The sequence below is a fragment of the Myotis nattereri genome (assembly GCF_964212035.1).
Source record: "Myotis nattereri genome assembly, chromosome: 1".
NCBI classification, from domain to species: Eukaryota; Metazoa; Chordata; class Mammalia; order Chiroptera; family Vespertilionidae; genus Myotis; species Myotis nattereri.
In genome coordinates this window covers 9235543-9255404 of record NC_138075.1, presented here as the reverse complement: position 1 = coordinate 9255404, position 19862 = coordinate 9235543, and the positions used below count along the sequence as shown (strand labels likewise).

The window sequence follows — 19862 nt, the reverse complement described above, 5'->3', positions numbered from 1 at the left end:
CTCCTGGGCCAGCCCAGGCCTGGACAGAAAAGCCCAGCAAACATCTGATGACAATCAGAAGGGAACTCAGGGCTTGTGCAGTTGGAGACCCAGCACAGGATAGAGACACCCCCTCCCCAACAATGGCAGGGCTCAAGGAACCCTGAACCTTCCACCCTCTGGGAGTGTTCGCAGGAACAGTGGGCGGGGATGTTCAATCTATTGGGGAGCACAGCCTTCAGAAGTGTTAGCCGCCCAAAACTCAGGCTGGGACACACACCTGAGCACTTATTTTTTTATTTTTAAAAATATATTTTTACTGATTCCGAGAGGAAGGGAGAGGGAGAGAGATAGAAACATCAATGATGAGAGAGAATCATTGATCAGCTGCCTCCTGCACATCCCCCACTAGGGATTGAGCCTGCAACCGGGGCATGTGCCCTGACCAGAATCGAACTGTGATCTAGTTCCGTGGTCGGCAAACCACGGCTCGTGAGCCACATGAGGCTCTTTGGCCCCTTGAGTGTGGCTCTTCCACAAAATACCATGTGCGGGCGCGCACGTACAGTGTGATTGAAACTTCGTGGCCCATGCGCAGAAGTCGGTATTTTGTGGAAGAGCTGGTATTTTGTGAAAGAGCCGCACTCAAGGGGCCAAAGAGCCGCATGTGGCTTGTGAGCCACTGTTTGCCGAGCACTGTCCTGGTTCATAGGTAATGCTCAACCACTGAGCCATGCCAGCTGGGCCTGAGCAGTTATTTTAAGGGCTTGTGGTACCTTGAGGATAGGTGCAAAGAAATGATTCAGGCCTTGGGCAGGCCTCCCCCTCCCCCATGGGTGCCAAGGAGGGAAGTGTCAGCACAGGAATGCTGTCATCTTTCTTCCTCTGTAGCTTACCTTGCCTTTTAGGCTGATGATAAATAACTTAGCATTTTTGGGAATGAGCAACTGCTGTGAAGATCCTGAGCCTCTGAGTCATTAGCCCCAAGGCAGGGGGCTAACAGCTGGGGGGGGGGGGGGGTGGTGGTGGTGGTGGTGGGAGCCTGCAACAGGCTCTTCCAGCAGCCTCTGTGCCGCTCCTGCTCCTATAACCTCCCCCTGCAACTTAGGGCCCAGCCCTATTTCGGAGAAAGAAAACTACAGCACTTGCAAGGGGGTAGTACAAATCTTAAAAAGACATCAAAGTAGAGAATTTTTATATTAAAAGGTAGTGGTGTGTCAAGCACCATTAAGGGAATTTCAGGATTAGTTTTCAGATGAAAAATTTGGGGTGATTTCCAGTCTGAAAGGGTGACACTTTGGATGTAGCGGAACACACCTTCGGGTAATCTCCAGCCCACCCCTGCCTCAGTTTCCCCATCCTGAACGTTGAGGCGTGTTTAAAGGTGCCTCAGCAGCAAAGGCCTCTCCGCCCTGGAGGTTCCGCTTTCCCAGGAAGGTGAGTCACTGCCTCTGCCTTCCGCCCACATCCTGGGTTCCTGAAGAGAAGCCGCTTCCCGCTTCCTGACTGACCGAGTGCTTGATTCGGCTCTGCAGGAACGCAGACACGCCGCGGTGCACTTGGGTGCCCTGTGGCCCGCCCTCCCCTGCCTCCTCCAGGTGGGGCACCAAGCGTAAGGGAAGGTTTTTAGTCCCCAATCAGGGGAAGGGTGCCACCCCACCCTGCTCAAAACAAAACAAAACAAAAAAAAGAGACATATGGCAGCTTCCAGTTTATCTGGGTCTTTCCTGGAGCTGTCCAAACAATTCAAATGTTTGTGCTGGCTTTACAGTTCTGTTCATATGCTGCCTTTATATTAGGGCATTTCAGTTTCTGGAACTATGAATAGGAGGAAAATCCAAAGTATGAAACTATCAGCAAGTGAACCAGGCTGCCCAGGAAGCAAACAGGCAGGCTCCGGATGGAGCCCTGGCACTGGGAGGCTGGGACTCCGAACACCAGCCGGTGCTGCGGGGTCTGCCGCGGGCACAGGGCCTAATAAGGAGCACAGTCTCTGGCCTCAGGGGCTCGCCATCGGAAGCCGAGCACAGAGCAGTCTTTAGTGTCAGAGGGTTGAATGCCTGAAGAGCCAGCATTGCTGCCCTGGGAAGGGCCAGGCAACGGCCTCTCTGTGAGTATGACGTTTGAGCCGTTTTTGATGGGCGAGCAGGAGTTTGCCAAGGAGGAAAGGCATCCTAGCAGAGGGAGCAGCTTCTAGCAGAGGGAGCAGCTGGTGCAAATGCACTGAGTTGTGTCTGGCCTGGGTGTTTTTAGAGAACAGGTCCGTCCTGGGAGGCTTTGATGAGAGGAGGGACTGGCACTATTTCCCCCCACCCTCACCCCCACCCCCGACACCTTGTATTCCAAATGCCACATGCCAGGTACTATAAGAATTTGGGACACAAGCCCTGTTTCCTCAAGGAGTGTTTACCAGTCAGGATAGGCCAGGTTAGGCTGCAAAAACAAGCAACTCTGGGAGGTTTGCAACAAAGGTTTGTAGCTTATTCAGTGTTTACTCTGGAGCTGTGTGACTCTCCAGGGCTGGTGTCCTCCCTGTGGTGGCTCAGTGCTGGTCTTCTGTATCCCACATTCTTAACCTCGGCAACGTGGACAGTTCAGGCCGGGTAGTTCTTTGTTTTAAGGGGCTGTCCTGTGCATTGTAGGGCCTTTCCTTTCTGGATGCCAGAACTTTGCCTAGTTATGATAAAGAGATGTCTTCAGGTTACTAAATGTTCCCTGGGGGCAGAATGGCCCTGGTTGAGAACCACTGCTAGCCAAATAGTTCTCTCTGGTTCCCGGCCTGGCTTCATCGCCACCCAGCCCGGTTTCTTTCCAGGAATGGGTTTGGACTGGCTTTGGGAGTTGTCGGTGTCCTCGTGCTCCCACAGTCGCTGAGGTCTAGGAGGACTGGCCAGGGAGCTGGGCAGTGGCAGTTGAATGCTTCTACTTGGATGTGATATTGGCCAAAGCAAGGCACATAGCTCTGCCTAACCTGGGGGTGGGGCTGTACAGCGGAATTCCTAGAGGAGGAGAGCTGCCCGTGCTGGTGGCCACCACTAATGTCCCCCATGGAGCTTTTAGCGAGGCCACCTCCGCATCTGTGCTCGGTGCTGGGCTGCAGAGGCCCGGGGGGCTGCGAGGGGGGAGCCAAGGAGGGTGGGCTGGGTGTTGGTGCTGGGGTGGCTTCTGAGGCAGCGGGAACAGCATGTCCTCTGCATGCATGGGCGAGAGGAGGCCCAGCCACCTGTTCGGGGAACCCCGAGTCCTTGGCAGGGCAGGGAGAGCAGGAGGAGGTTGCCTGCAGGCCTTGTGGGTACAAAGGGACTTTGTATTGGGGCTTCTGAAATCTGGTGATTACCAAAGTGTGCTCTGAACAGCTTGGATGAGCGTGTGCAGGCTTAGCACGGGCATAATTACACGCTTCGTCTCTAAGTGGGTGTTAGCGCTGTGCAGGTGCAGCTGCTTTTTCCTTGCCTGTTGGTGGGGGAGCCTGCGTTTCTGGGTCGATTCCCTCTCCTGTGACATTGTTCCTTGGAGGCCTGGCCTCCCTACACAGCCGGCTGATCCTGCGGGCCCTCTCTTCAGGGGCGGCTTGCAAGTGACTGTGACCTTGCACATTGCAGGAAAGCAGTTGTTGATGAGGGGCCCTATTTTTTTAAGCTTCACTCATTGGTCACTGCTCTGCTCTCTCTGAGCTCCTGAATTCTTCCAGCTGTCACTGGACCGTCTCTCCTCGTTGGTCAGAGGGGACCTCTGTGTCTCGGCCTGCATCTCTCTCCCCTGCAGATGCACCATCTCACAAGCTTCACTTGCTTGTAGCCCTCAGGTCTCATACCTGCTCAGGAAGGTCCTGTTAGACCAAAAGGTCGTACCCATTTAACAGATGTGAAAGCTGAGACCCAGAGTGGCTAGCAACATGTGCTGAGCCTACTGGTTTTCACGGGGCCTTGCAGGTCTGCTGCTCGATGGGGGTCATAGTCCCAAGGTGTCTAGTGATACCTGATATGTCACATCCATGGCCTGTGCTTAGGGCCTGACATGGCCTTGTGGCATGGGCTAGTGGATGCTTCTTCTTGATGGCCCTGCCTCCTGGGCTTCTGGGGAGCTCTTTTCTCCTTCTCCTGCCTTGGGTCCTCTTTATCAGCTCCTTCGCCATCCCCTCTCCCTCCAGGTAGGTCATCCAGGGTAACTTCCGTCAATTCCAGGACCAGGTGGCCACTGTCGCTTACTGAGGACCTGCTGTTGAAAGCAGGGCAGTGGCCAGTGACAGAAACTCAGTGTAAACTGGTCTCAGCAAAACCCCGCCGCTGGAAGCCCCGAGAAGACAGGCTTGGGCAGAGAATGCTGGCCTTTACTTCTGGCGTGACCCCGAGAGTCTGAGCACTCCGAGGCAGCAGGGGCTGTGCCCTTTGCTGCTGGGAGTCCCAGGACCCATCCTGGGAAGGATCAGCGATGGCCTGGCTCAGGTTGCATGCCCATCCTACAACTGTGTGAGGTGCATGCAGGCCACATACCCACCCCTGGAGGGTGCGTGGCTGCTCCTCAGATGTTTGCCCTTCGGAACCACGCAGGACTGAGGAGGGCAGTTCTGAAAGGCAGGAAGGCCGGGCAGAGCAGCCCCTTGGCTGGGTTCCAGGAGTCTCCTCATTTGACAGACGAAACTGAGGCACTAGGTACAGTTGGGTCTGGTTCCGTGCTCTCCTTGGGGACGTATCCCACCTCATCCATTTCCTGGCACCACCGTGGTTGCAGAGATGGACACGTGCCCAGTTCCTGGGAGATGCCCTTTCCGGCCCTCTCCTGGGGCTGGCGTGCGGCCTCCCCTGCCTGGAGTGTGAACATCACAGCGCTTTCTGGTTCTTTTGTGCCCTTCATTCCTGTCCCAAGATCTGGCAGGGCTGCCCTGGAATGAAACCTGCTCCCCTCCCCCGTTGTTGGGCAGATTTGGTCCCGCTACCAGCAGCACCGTTCCCACATCTGGCCGCTCCCCAGCAACACCGGGTGCTTGACAAACTCCGGCCTGTTTCCCAGGGTCCGAGTCTTTAAATGGCTCTGAATCGAATGCTCCCATGTGTGGCAGTCCATGCCCCGGAGTGGGTGTGGCCGCAGCTGCTCGTTGAGAGTTTGGAAGCTCCCCTGGTGAATCCTGAGCTCTCTCGCTTCAGCCAGTCAGTGACTCATGTCCTTCTCAGGCATCTGCTTCCTGCCAGGCGCTGGGAATGCGGGCAGCTAGTGTTACCTGTCATTTAAAAGATAATTTAAGAAAAGTGACTTCTCTAGCTTTCGAGATTATATTAGAGGCACAGGGCGCAGAATTCAAGAGATGCAGGGGCATGCACAGTGAAAAGGAAGTCTCCCCACCCCACCCCTCCCCTCCCCCCTGGCCACACTTGCCCTCAACAAGAGGCTGCCCTGTGACCATTTTCTTGTAGTGCTTTCAGATTCGTTCTGTGTATTGGTTGTGCTCAACCCAGATAATGTCTGCTGAGCACAGAATTTTACACCTCATGTTCACTAGCAGTGTCTTAGAGAGCCTGAATGCCCTATGTGTGCCTGGAGCACGTCCTCATTCTTTTTAGAGGGAAGGGAGGGGGAGAGACAGAGAGAAACATCAATGTGAGAGAGACACACAGGTCTCATACCTGCCTAGGAAGGTCCTGTTGGACCAAAAGGTCATACCCATTTAACAGATGTGAAAGCTGAGACCCAGAGTGGCTAGCAACGTGTCCTGAGCCTACTGGTTTTCACGGGGTCTTGCAGGTCTGCTGCTCGATGGGGGTCATAGTCCCAAGGTGTCTAGTGATAACCTTCCTGATGTGTCACATCCATGGCCTGTGCCTCCTTCACGCACCCCGACCAAGGTACATGCCCTTGACCGGGAATTGAACCCGGGACCCTTCGGTCTGGGGGCCAACACTCTTGCCACTGAGCCGAACCGGTTAGGGCCCTCATTCTTTTTAACTGCTGCCTAGTGTTCCCTGATGTGTGCCCCTTCTTTTGGGGGTGGGGGAGAGGTCACTGCCCGTCGTTTGCTATCATAGACAGTGTGGCAGTTGACAGCCACAGCCTGCAGCACTTGGCGTATTTGCATGTCTGTGGGGTGGGATCCTGGAGTTGGGGTTTCCATGAGGAGGAGCTAAGCACTTGACAACCAGCTCTGGTTTCTCTTCCCTTCTCCCCGCTCCTGCCTCCCTCTCTCCCTTACCTGCCCCTTCCCCTTTGGTGTTAGGATTCAACTTCTGGACTTTCTGGTCGTGGCTGGTTTCAGGAGCCTGCTGCTTGGGAATGGAGGTTGTGGGCACCTCTGTCCTGTAGGAGTTTCTGATGAGGAAGGGAGCCAGCAGGTTTTCGTTGTGTTTTCCTGAGCGGCTGCTGTGTGTGTGTGTGTGTGTGTGTGTCTTTCACCTGCCCCCTGCCCCCCGCCTGCCCCTCAGTCCTCTGTTACACCATGGTCCTGGAGTATGCAGGCCAGGCTTGCCCAGCTCAGGCCTCTCTCTGCTCATCAGAGTAATGGGCCCTCCCTCGGTGCCGGGGAGGGCATCTGTGCGGCGGGCACTGGGGTGCCTTAGCCCCCACACCGTCTGGGGGGGATGGTGGACTGACGGGAGCTCAGCCCCCTCCTTTCTGCCTGAGTCGCAGGTTCTCCTGTTCTTGGAGCCCTGGCTGCCCAGGAACTGTGCTCTCACTCCTGGGAGATCAGCCGCACTTCAGGGTTTCCAGTTCCATCTGTTTTCAAAGTTAGAGGCCTGTTTGTTTGCAGGCCTGGGGGAGGGAGAACTGCCTGGGAAGAAGTCACATGCGGACAGTGGGAATGACAAGGCTTCATAAGGGGAACGACAGGCACACGGGGATAATCTGGATGCCACAAGGATTAACTCAGAGCGCAAGACTCAGGCCCTGGCCGGCACCCAGGGGAGGCCCTGCACCTGGTGTGGGTCATGTCCACGTGCCCTCTGGCTCCTCAGCGTCCCTGTCTTTCCCACCGTGCGGTCTCACTCTGGTCATTTGGTGCTTCCTGGGGACTTACTTCTCCCTCAGCTGTTGAAGATTTCTGTACAGAAGCAGGGGGAGGGAAGGGTCGGGGGTCAGGTGGTACACTGAGCCCAACCTGGCCAGTTCCAGCTGAGTGCCGAGTGACGGTGGCAGTTTACTGTCACTGATGCTCATGTGGGGCCAGGACAACCTGGGGACGAGGCAGGGCTCCGAAGTAGTGTGGGCTGTGAGCTGGTGGCGGGGTGTGGCCCAGGTCCTGGCGATGCTGGCTGTCCCCTGGCCGCGGGCTCTGGTGGCCCAGGGCTGTGCTGTTGTGTCCAGTTTGTCCCTTCATGGAGTCATGGCAGCTGATGGGTATTGGCCACCATTCCTTCCAGAACTGCAAAGAAGCTGTGAGCCAGTGTGGACCCCGGGATCGACCCCATGGTTTTCAAATTGGGTTTGGGCTGGGGGTTCTGTGAAGGTGTTGGGTTGAGGGGCAGGCGGCCGGGCACACTCCGCACGCAGTGTGACCTGGTGAGCCGTCTCCGCTCCATCTTGCTCTTTCAGGTAGTGGCTTCCTTGTGAGGTTCCGCTCCTGGCTGGGCTCTCAGAAGGCTCTGGGGCCCACTTCTTGCATGAGCGAGTCAACAAATGGAAGGTTGGTAGGTGTCCCCTCAGCTGTGCCATGTGAGGGGACAGGGCCTGTTCCCCAAGGAGGTTGGGCCAGCTCCTCCCTCAGACCGGGGGCCCCTCAGGGCCTGAGCTATAGCTGTTGCATTTCGTTGTGCCTTTTCTGCAGCCTGTGAGCCCCTCAGGAACTGAGCTGTGGTTTACACACTTAGGCTTATGGAGCATCTATATGCTGGGCGGGCACCATGGCTAGGCATGGGGCACACAGTCACTGAATCTGCCACGGTCCCTGCTCTGAGGAAGGGATGTGGGCCAGTAAACTCGATTCCTGACCTCTCCTGGTCCCAGCCCTGAGCATCTACGGGAGGCCTGGCCTTTTTCCAGGAAAATGCACATGGGCATGCCATCTATGGTCCATACGGACCCCTGTGCTTCTCCAGCCCCCCCCCCCCCCCTGCCAGTGACAGGGCCCAGTAGTGGTACCCCAAGTCCTCAGGAGCATTCTGGCTCTGCGGGGATGGAGTGAAGGGGGGTCAGGGCTGGCTTCCTGGGGGCATTTCTGTGTGAGCCCAATCCTAAAGGCTGAGATGGAAGGTAAGGACCAGGGCTTGAAGATGCGACCAGCCCTGTAGTCCTGCTTGCAGTGAGAATGTGGGGCGGGGAAGGTCAAGGTGACTGAATCGTCAGGGAGCCTTTGTTGCTCTGGGGAGACCCCCACCCCAGGCTCTGTATGGGGCAGGTGAGTCAGGGCACTGGTATTGGAGATCAGAGGCCCTGGGATTGTGGGAGAGAGAGATGGAGATGAGGCCCAACCCCGGGGGATATTGGTGAGGCTGAGATGGTTGAACCAGGGTCAGAGGGTGGACAGGGTGTCAGTGGGGGCCAGAGATGGCTGGGAGTGGACAAGCAGCCAGAGAGACTGAAGCTTTTGGGGCTCCTGCATGAGGGAGAGTGGATGGACTGGAGTGGGGCAGGCTGGGCCAGACCTGGGGGTGAATAGGGGAGTGAATATGGGGGTGGGAGGGGCCTCGGGCAGTGCAGGCTGGAGCTGCCCTGACAAAGGCCTGGCCAGGGGTTGAAGGGGAGATGGCTGGCTGTGAGGACTGGGGTCTCTGTAGGCCTCTGGCCAAGTCCTTCTGGGGAACAACCCCCTCTTTCTGCCAGAAGGTGGCTTTGGGACCGGCGGGAAGTTCATAGACCTTCCCCTTGAAGGTGAGGCCGTTCTGGGGAGCACAGCCGAGAGGTGCAGCCACCGGCTCTCCTACCCTCCTGCCTTCAGCTGGCTGTAGGGAACATTCTGGAAGGACACTTCCTGCCTGCTCAGTAACCTTTGTTTTCTTTGTTTTCCTCCACAGGAAGCGAGGGATAGAAGTGGTGCAGGTGAGTACAGGCCCTGCCTCCCCCTCCTTTCAGGCCGGGGCCTTTCAGCGCTCACCTTCCTCCCTCCTGGGGTCTGGGCGCCTGCTTCTCGCCTCTCTTCTCTCTCGTGCATCAGGCCTTGAACTTCTCCCCACCAACCTCCGTGATTCCCTCCTGGGCAGGGCTTGGGGTTGGGGCTGCTGGCCTGTCAGGTTTATGGAGTTGCTGTGGCTTTGTCCGTGGACGGAGCTGGCTGGGGGAAGAGAGGGGGCTCTTGGGGGTAAGGGTGGGCGGGTGAGGGGGGCATAGCCACCCAGCCAGATGTCTGTGGTCCTGATGTCCCCACGGTTTGTCTGTGCCTGTCCTCAGGCTCTGCTGAGGGAGCATGAGCCCCCTGCTCTTGCCTGGGTGGTTTGGTCCTGGGGGTGAGCCCTCGCCTATGTCAGACCTTCCTGTGAGTGGTGTCAGCTCCAAGACCACTCCTGTCCCCCCCACCCCCCAAGTCAGGGTGTGTACCTTCCCACGTGGCACCCCTTTTCTGCTGTCAGGCCACACCTGACCTTCCCAATGGGCCCCTGGCTCCTGGGTGGACTGAATCAGTGGGGGGCTGATCCCCATGTTGCCTCACCCTTGGATGGACTTGGGTTAGGTGCTCACTGGCTGGAGACAGAAGGAAGGAAGGACAGAGAGAAGTTCTCCAGGGCCTGGAGCTAACTCTGTGGCCCAGAAATAAAGGTGCCCGCCTGCCCTGAGGGTGGTTGGTGACGTGGGGCGAACTGTCTAGCAGCCTTGGCGGCCCTTCCTTCTGCCTCCCTTTTCTGCAGCCTGTGGGTTGAACTTGTCACCCGGAGACTGAGGTTTGTTTGCGGGGGGAGGAGGCGATTAATTCCTGGAAGCCTGGTCATGGCTCTAGCATTTTCCTCCAGGTTCTAGTCTAGTCTCTGCGGAGGTACTCGTGCTGCTCATGCTTGTGCTGCTTTGAGCTTTCTGTGGCCCTTACTTTCTCTGTATCAAAAGGGGAAGTCAGAGTTCAGGAGTGGCTGAGAAGTTTGCCTTCAGGGCATTTCCGATTGATTGACTGCGGGTGCCTGGAGGGTTCTACATCTAAATGGCTGAAGGGAGGGATTGACTGACAGTGCCTGTGGGGCGGGTGGTCCTGCGGTGGGAGAGGGCCTGCATTGTAAATTTGCCCTTCTGGGCCAGGTGGCTCAGCTCCTTCCTGCTCCAGGATGCTCCCGCTCCTTTGTGTCTCAGTCCCTCCGATGGTTACCTTGTAGCACGGGGTTCCCTTGCAGGTGGCTGTCCCACCGGCCGGGCCGCCGCTGGAGCTGAGGGCTTCCCTGAGGTCAGCTCCAGCCTCTCTCCTCAGGGCCCACTCGGGAATTTCTGTTGGGAGCCGTTTTTGGAGGAAGTGACTATGTGCTCACCAACAAATACGCTGCTTAAAAGGGGAAGAAATGTGCACGTCCCCCAACACCTGATTCCTATTCACGCAGATTCCAGATGGGACACAGTGGGGTGCCACCCCCACCACGCGAGGGGGAGGCCTTGGAACCTCAGGGCGTGAGGGACAACCCGGGGGTCAGTGTGTTCAATTTACATGGCTTCCCCCGGAGGATTTAAGCTAAAACCTTAATCCACTTAGCCAGTGGCTGGAACGGGAGACTGGAGCCATTATTTTAGAATTAAGTACCGGGCAGAAAGTTATGAAATCTTTCTGGATGTGTCTGCTGTTCACTTTGGTGGTGCCATGGGGAGGAAGTGGTGGCTGGGGACCAGAATGAAGCCAAACTGGATGCTCTCCACACCGGCCTCTAAAAATAAAACCCACCTCAACGCTTCTCTGTTCACCTCCTCCTGGCATCCCCGGGTGTTTGGAGAACTTGAAATTTCAAGACACACAGAAACTCATTGCAAAATGGGAAGGGAATCCATTTAGCTGGTTTTTAAAAACCAGCCAGGCTTCTGGGGGCCAGGTCCCCAGGCTGTGGCTGCTGGAGATGACTGGCCAGGCACTTAGGGGTCAGTGCTGGGAGGGCTGCCAGCGTTTCCTGTGTCAGGTGCCCTGATGGGTATTCTCCCGTTCTGTGCAGCCACCTGGTGATGTGGGTGGAGTTTTCATGTCTGTCTGGAGATGAGGAAACAGACTCAGATGTTGTGACGTCTTTTGAGGGACTCAGCTGTTAAATGGTTAGAGCTGGTAGTTGAATGCGGGTCTGTCTGTCCATTTACTAAAGCCTCTCAGGCCTCTTATCACCTGGGGATTGGCTACCGATTAGTAAAGGATGTTGGGCCTGTAGGCGGGAGGGAGGACCAAGACGCTGGTTAGATCTGCAGTGCTTGCCGTCATGGGAGTTACTTCTCTCCTGCTGTAAACGGCAGCAGTGACAGTGAGTGCCTCATTTACTTGGTTCTTTGGGTGCTGGGCATCGGTGGCATTTACTCTGGACAAGCGTGTGTGTAACCTCTCCCGGGCGGCAGTGGGAGCACATTTAAGAAGTCCATTTTGCAGCTTCTCGCTTCCTCGTGCTTATTCCCACATGTGACCTGCTGGGGAAGGAGCTTGTAAACTGTCCTTCCCGGCCACCCCTTTACATCGGTCCCCCTCCCATCTCCACGGAGGCAGAGCACCGAGTGGTGGGGAGCAAGACACTTGGGTTCACGGTTCTGGCTGTGTGACCTCAGTCTGCCTGCCTGTTAGATGGAATAACGATGGTACCTGTCCCCTGGGAACGTTGTTAGGCCGCATGCAGTTAACTTGGGTAAAGCAGGAGGCACGGAAGCTGGCCGGCGGAAGCTGGTTATCTGCAGGAGAACCGCACCCTTGTTATCAGACGTGAATCTGGTGTGTGACGGGGCGGGAGGTGGGGGGCGCGTCATGAGGCTGTCATTGTGATCCTGGGGCAAGTGAGGGACTTCCTTTCTCTGCAGTGAAACTGAAAGAGGACTTGATTGAGTTGTCAGCTGATAGAAGAACATTAACAATGATTTCTGAGAATAAATTACTGTAATTCTTAGCATGTAATTCTGAAGGAATTCAGAAAGTGTGCTGTGGTAAATCTCTTTCCATTTCTTCTTATTTATTTGAATGAGTGGTCTCAGCACTGATATCTATACAAATTGCAAAATGGAGATAGAATTGATAATAAACTCAGTCATATTCTAGCAATAGGTGTTATCCATTCTGTAGATACAGGAAGCAGTTAAATTTCCATTCATCTCTTCTGAGATGTATTTCTAACAAGGTTTTAATTTTTGTGCTTATTGTTAATATAAATTTGTAATATATTTCTGTTGCATTAATTATGTACTAGTAGTAATTGTGATAATAAGTCTGTCCAGAAGAAAATTTTTTACACTTAGAGCTTTATGGTCACATGAAATTTAAAAATTAAAACATTTATACACTTTTTTGCCTTGTAGTATAATAATCAATAAAAGACCTTCAAACATAAAACAAACAGAGTGGAAACATCTAAGGGATGCGGATTGGGAAGTTGGAGGAGGCAAAGGGAACATTGCCAACTTCCCAGGTGTTTAAGAGTCTGATTCTGTAATTTTAAGATGGATGGTGGGTGGTTGCTCTCAAATCGCTATGATATTTAGATTCCATTGGATCCATTTAAAAGAGAAACAGTAACAGTTTTATTTTGAAATGTTAATATTTACAATATGTTAGAAATTACATCCTCTACAAGTATTTAAACTTATGATGAGAAATTTTAGATGTCAACTTGAAAATGTGCAAATAGAAACATAGTTTAAAACATTTATTTTGGGGGTTTGGTTTGAAGGCCACTGTTTCCCACATTATCCCGTTTACTTCTCAGAACTCAGGCCCTGAGGCAGGTGCCGTCAGCAGAAGCCCGTCCAGGCTGGACACCTCGGACTCCGGGGCCTCTGTGTCTGCTGAGAACCAGAAAGGCCTCTGGTGGGCTTTTGTGCTGGCCGCTCGCCTCCCTAACCTGGGTCTGTGAGGCCAAGGATGCTTGATAATAAGGAAAACTTGCCATTCTCTGCTCACGTAGCGTGAGAAGCCCCAGGTGAGGCCGAGGCTGGGAGGGCCAGGAGCAGGGGAAGCCACTCTGTGCTAGTGCTGGGCTCAGGCGAGCGCCGGAGAGAGTGGGGCAAGGGCTGTGGGACAAGATGCCCTGACTACCTGGGGTGACGGTGACGGTTTCAGGCACTTGTCTTGAAGGAGATGCTCACAGGTACCTGTCATGACAATGATGGTTGCAGGCACCTGTCTTGAAGGTGGTGGTCTGCAGGTACTCTGCCTCGGTTTCCTCCTCTGTACTGCTGTAGTGAGGCTGCTGGCTGCACAGGCCTCCTGACTCCACCATTTCAGCTGGTAACAGTTGGCTTCACTCAGCCTTTGGGGTGAAAGACCCTCCCAGCTGGCAGGTGTGGATTGGGTAGCCTGGCCTCTCCTTGCAGCAACATTCGGCAGTCTTTCCCGGGTGCCAGCTGTGTACCGGGCTGCAGCTGCAGGATTCACATGGGTCAAGGTGAGATTCCTTCAGCTCTGCAGTCTGCAGTCGATAGCCAGAGGCCAGGGTGGGTGGGTAGGTCCAGAGGAGGGTCCTGACCCAGCAGGGTAAGCCAGGAAGGCTTCCTGGAGGAGAGCAGGGAGAGCCTGCTACTGGTGATGAGCCTCATCCACCTGATAGGCTGGGAGGCAGGTCCAAGCCCACAGCTGGGGCCAGGGCTGATTCCACTCTCCAGCCTCTTCTGCTACTTCTGCCTCGGAAACAGCTAGTTGCTAAGATGCCCAGTGCCCAGCATGGCCCGCCGTCACTGCCCTTCCACCCAGTGAGCCTTTGTTGGAAGGAGGAGACGTTCTTTGGCCATTTGGGTCACCTGTGGCCTAGGGGGGCAGTGAGGTGGGGCTCTGCTGAGGGCCGGGAGGAGGCCTGTATCAGCCACACAGGGCGTGTGCCCAGGACCATTTTCCACTCTGACCTGGCCTGTGGGGAAGGCTTGCCAGGGAAGCCCTTGAGGTTTCCTCATCGCTGGTCTCCATCGCCCCTTTTAGAACAGCCCAGCATTTGGTGGCAGGAGACCCTGAAAGAACAAGGTTCTCACTGCCCTGCACACCCCCATCTCCCACCCCAGCCTGCTCTTGGGCTGTCTTTCCCCAGGTGTTTTCTAAGCACATGGGGAGAAGGAGGTGACTCTTAGCCTGTGAGGGGTTGGCGTTTTATTTTAAAATGCAAATGAGCAAGCCGTAAGTGTGAGAAGTTCTGTCGCTGATTATAGATTTGCTGATTATAGATTCGCTGTCCTCATTCCAAATTCCTTGAGAATTCAGACTGAAACGCGCTTGGAGCAGCCGCTGTGTCTCCGGGGCGAGGAGCAGGTTCCCCACTGGCCCCAGCGCGCAGGCGGGCATGGCTGTGCTCGGGGTCTCTCCAGAGCTGCTGCTTGCTGGAGAAGTTGGAGTTCTTTGTCTCTGCGTTTGCCCCCTTTCTGCACAAACTACGCAGGGAAGGGAGTTGGGTGGTGGATGTTCAAGCAGGAGAGGAAACACCAACAAAGAGAGACACTGGGAGTGGCCGTGGGCCCAGGGCTGATGCCTGGGTGCTGGGCACCTGGAGTTGGAGATTCGGTGATGGCTGCCTCGGCTCATGGGCATGCCCAGAGGGCTGGGAGGGCTTGTCTGTGCTGTGGTAGGGGCCTTCAAGGACTTAGGGGCCAGCACTTAAAGGGGGGAGTGGGCAGAGGGTGGAGAAAGCCTCATAGGAAAATTGATGCCTCTTAGTAGGAGTAAACTGGGTGCAGGTGTGGGTGGGGAGGTGTTGGAATGTCTTTCAGGCAGGGAGTGCCATGTGAACAAGGACCCAGAGGCTGGGCAAGGGCTCTGTTGACCCGGAGTGGTTTGGAGGCTCTGGTTTGGGGCCTTGGCCATGAGGGAATTGGCCAGTACCAGGCCAGAGCGGGTGGCAGGGCTGGACCACAAGAATGTCCGGTGAGCTGTTCATGGGGCCCGGAGTCAGGGGGCATTGAGGGGCTTCTGTGGGATAGAGTGCTGGCTCCAGTTAGGGGCAATGGGGCAAGGGCCCACTGGGAGGGCACAGAGGAGGTGACTGGACAGGGCTGAACTGGAGGCTGCGACACAGCTGAGTGGGGGTGATGGGGTTTTGCAAGAATTAAGGAAGTAGAGGAGGGCTGAGGAGATCGATGGCATAATGTGGTGCCTACGTGGATGTGGGGGGTGAGGGAGGCTGAAGGTCAGTTTCCAGAGTTGGGGTGCAGGAGGAGGAGTGGAGGGGAGAGAAAGCTGGTTCTGGTAGGTGTGTTGAATGCAGGCAGGTAACTTCGGTAGCTGCCTTCATCCCACCTAGAAGGAGGGATTATAGAGCCAAATTCTCTGCTAAGCTTTAACAAATAAATTTGTTATTTAGGTGACATTTTCACATGGTTCCAAAGTTGTTTTTATAAGATGCAGTTAAAGGTGTCAGATGATTAATTCCCAGCTGGGTTCCCTCTGCCACCCGTACTCTCTCCAGGGCGCCCTCACCGGGTTTTATTTCCGGGGATAGAGGCCCAGGTGGCGCTGGGCACCTGCAAACATGTCTTCCTCCACCTGCTCCCTCCAAGTGCTCGGAGCCGGGTGTAGGGGCTTTGGGAATATTAGTTGCTTTGGTGTTTATTGTGGGCCTGACGTCCTTGCCACGGAAGGAGCCCGTGGTAGCCATTCGGCCACTTCATGGGCAGGGGCTCCCCGAAGGCCACCCTGACCCCTGCCAGCAGACCCAGCTCCTCCAGGGAGGGTGACTGCAGGATGGGGAAGTGGGCTCTGTGCAGAACTTTCCCACATGGTCATTTGGAGCCATTATTTTATATATATATATATATATATATATATATATATATATATATATATGTATAGTTAATCCTCAGCCAAGGATATTTTTCCATTGATTTTTATTTATTTTTATTTATAATGTTTTTTCTTTATTGATTAAGGTATTACATATGTGTCCTTATTGCCCCATTCCTCCCCTCCCCCAACTCATGCCTCCATTGATTTTTAGAGAGAGTAGAAGGGAGAGGGAGAGACACCCCGACCAGGGCTGGGGAACCTGCAACTGAGGTACATGCCCTTGACCGGAATCAAACCCAGGACCCCTCATCAGCAGGCCGGCAGACACTCTATCCACTGAGCCAAACCGGCTAGGGCTGATTTTTTTTTTTCAACATTGCTGTGAGAGAGAAACATAGATTGGTTGCCTCCCAAATACATCCAGAACCTGCAGCCTGGGTATTTGCCCTGACTGGAAATTGAACCAGTGACTTTACAGTGCACAGAACAACACTCCACCAGCTGAGCCACCCCAGCGAGGGCTGGGACCATAATTGAAATAGAGGTTGTTCTTGGCTGCCCACTCCACTTCCCTGTGGAGTCCCGAGGTCTGGGCGTGCTGGAGTTCCAGATAGTCTGGTTCCTGACTGTGTGTGATCTCACTCTCCTCATCTTTAAAGTGACACCACACAGGACCTAAGGCACCTAATGGAAGCTTAAGGAGTGAGTTTATTTTTCCTCATCCTTTGTTATAAACAGTGCGGCTTATGGGGAGCGAGCGGGGAAGCTGTGGATGAGTCTGTGCTGCTTAGAAAAATTATTGTCAGTGTAAGGACTGAGGTTTTCCCCCACATCCCCATGCTACCACTTGGTTTCTATTGTGATTTTTAGTTTAATTCCTTTTTTGAAGATAGATTTTATTTTATTGTTTAAAATTTGAAATGCATATTTTTTAAATGAAACATTGAAAATTATTTTCATTCTCAGTCATTTACTTAGGCTATATATTTAACAAGTAGAGGTAGAGAAATTTATGTGTAAGCATGGCCATCATAATATATATATATATATATATATATATATATATATATATATATATATAATAATGCAGGGGGCTGAGGAGTTTTATAAATTAGGGTCTGCTCATTCAGATGCTTGCAGTAGCCCTTAAAGGAGATCTTTGGCCTTGACCGGTTTGGCTCAGTGGGTAGAGCGTCGGCCTGCGGACTGAAGGGTCCCAGGTTCGATTCCAGTCAAGGGCATGTACCTTGGTTGCGGGCACATACCCAGTGAGGGGTGTGCAGGAGGCAGCTGATTGATGTTTCTCTCTCATCGATGTTTCTAACTATCCCTTTCCCTTCCTCTCTGTAAAAAAATCAATACAGTATATTAAAAAATAAAAGATCTTTGGAGGACAAACACAGGAACATGCTCAGGAGATAATGTTCAGTGCTGTCGATGCCTGCTGGATGGTTTCAGTTCTGTCCGTTTTATTTTTATTCTGAGCTTTGTAGGCTGGCTGTCACCCACAGACGCTGTTTCTGGCGTCGGTGCAGCTCTGCACGCGTAGAGGGCTGCAGTTCTCATTTCTGGGTGCTCTTGCCCACCTGTGACTTGCTGAGGCAACTTGAGCAAGTCCTTAAACTTAAAACAAAAAGCGCTCCTGCCAGGGCAGCTGGTTGCCCGAGCTCCCGGGCATGTTCTGATTCCACACCTTTCCACCTGATTTCAGCGGCCTCATTGGAGTGTAGCCAGTAGCACTCCACTTAAAAGCCAAGAGATGGAAGGAGGAACGTGGGTAAGTAGGATGGGATGGAAAGGGCCAGAGCGAATTGAATGAGCCAGAAGCGAAGATTCTGCTTTGAAATGAGCTGCCTCTTTTGAGGTTGTGCTGGGTGAAGTCCAGGGTGTCTGCCCATGTCGGCATCACCATTGTCCTCACCGGGTGCTGGTTAGAGTGCCAGCCCAGAGCCACTGGATCCGGATCCCCAATTAAGCCCGTGCGCCGTAGAGCTGCAGGAGGCTCCGGTGCAAACAGTGGGTGCTCATTGTTGGAGGCTACTTCCTGGAGCCCGCTCAGGTCCGGGGCTGAGACTCTGAGTGTGATGGTGAATTGATGGGAAGGACCTGGGCCATATGCCGGGCCCAGCTGGGCACACCGCTGGCACTGTGGAAGGCAGGATTGGGACAGGCGTTGCCTTCAGCTCAGTGTCGCAGACCATGAAGCCTCCTTGAACCTTTCGGTTGGCTAAGAAGTTGGCATCTCCCACTCCAGCCCCTTTCCCATTCTCATGTTTCTATGTGCTGTTAGAGCCGCTCAAATGCCACCTTGCCTGGCACCTTCCCTGCTCCCCCAGCAGGCCCCAGCCCCCAAGCTCAGGCTGCCTGTTGGCGTGTCCTGGGCCAGGACTTCCCTGTGTCTGAGGAGTGCAGGACCTGGCCCTGCTGCGTGCTCTCTGCTGGGTGAGCGAACTGAGCCCAGAGCTGTTTCACGCAGGACAGGGCAGGCCCTGAGGGTCTGTGTTTGTAAAAAAAAAATCTCTGGACTATCCTTTCCTCAGCTAATATGTGCTCGTTGTTGAAATCTTGGGAAATAAAGACAGGCCTGAAAATGAAAACCCAGAGGTAATCATTAAAACAATTATTTTGATTTTTTTTTTCATATTTTTACCAAAAACAGGCTATTTGTTACATTTGTGTGAATCCAAGTTGGTCTATTTCTGTGCCCATAGTTTTGCGACCTGCAGTTAGGGGGGTGGGTGGTCATTTGCTCATGAGATTTAATCACCGCTGACGTGACTATCCCAGCAGCAGGTCACTTCCCACCATCCCTGTGTCTTAGCGTCTCTGCTCTGGCACCTTAAGCTTTGGGAAGTCCTGGTTTGCTGTCAGGAACAGGGCACTCTGGGTGTCTCTGGACCTCAGTGTGTGTGCACATCTCAGGCTCTCTCTTTGGATTGACTTCTAGAAGTGACGACACTGGGTCTCAGGCATCACATCTCTCGGTGTGGCGGTGCCCATGGCCTTAGGCCCTCTCTCATTCCCACCTGCAGTGCGTACACAGGGGTGTCCCAGGCCAGTGACTCGGAGGTTGCTTATTGCAGCATCCCCAGGCCTGGCCCTGTGCTAGATGCAGGGGGCTGGGGGACCCAGGGCTGCCCAAGCGGTGTTGGCAGCCGCTGACGCCTCTGTGAGGATGCTGGTATGGCCGTCACTCCGCCAACTGGCTTGCAATTATAAATGGCTAATGTTGATTGAGCATTTGCTTTGTGCCCGACAAGGTCATAGGATTTACATGTTTTAATTCATTTATTCCTTACAGCTTCCCTGTGAGGTGTGTGATGTTGTTGTCCTCGTTATAAACGAGGACATGGAAACAAAGAAAGGTTAAGTGGTTTGCCAAGGCTGCGGGTACCGAGTGGAGGAGCTGAGATCTAAACCGAGGCAGCTTGGTTCCAGGAGGCTTATTTATTGTATTAGTTTTACTTTTTATTACGGAAACAGTCACACGACACACCAAATTAGAGAACGTGGTTTGCTGAGTCCCTTCGTGCCCGTCCCTGAGCGTGATGCCCGTCAGCACATGGTCAGTGTGGTTTCCTGGAGACCCTGTTCCCGGGAAGTTTCCAGGCAGGTCTCCGTGCTGTCCGTTCCTCTGTAAAGGTTGCAGATGTGCCTCTGCAGAGTAAGGCCTAGTCCTCGTTCTAAACTTCTGGACGGGCCTTTGGGGTGCGTTGGGTCTATCAGGTGATGGGACCGCCTCCTGGGTCTGCCTCTGCACTGTGGGAGGTGGGTGAAGAACAGCACTGGGGGGGGGAGGTTGAGGGGGGGAGTGGGCAGGTCCTCGAGGCCCTGGCTAGCATCCTGTCTGCCAAGACGTGCATGAATTGATTGGGTCCTAGGGAATTGTTCATATTGGGACACCTTCGGAGTGGCCGGCATAAGGGTGTTGGGAGGTGATCAAAGGAATGCAGACTCAGCCTCACTGAGTTTGGAGACTTCTCTAAGCACTTCCGTGTGGTCACTAATTTAATCTTCACCACAATCCAGGGAGGTACTGTTACTAGCACTATTACTAGCTCTGTTTAATAGACTTTGATTATCCCCATTTTACAGATGAGGAAACTGAGTCAGA

The 19862-nt window shown here is 54.0% G+C and overlaps 1 protein-coding gene across 2 annotated transcripts in view; it reads left to right on the top strand.

Moving 5' to 3' along the window:
* ITPK1 (inositol-tetrakisphosphate 1-kinase) overlaps positions 1–19862 on the top strand; it is a 132367-nt gene that overhangs the window by 22685 nt on the left and 89820 nt on the right. For both annotated transcript variants that reach the window (XM_081103838.1, XM_081103837.1), the window contains exon 2: positions 8919–8943. In XM_081103838.1, coding sequence (XP_080959964.1) covers positions 8919–8943 — 25 coding nt within the window. The remainder of the gene's footprint in view (positions 1–8918; positions 8944–19862) is intronic.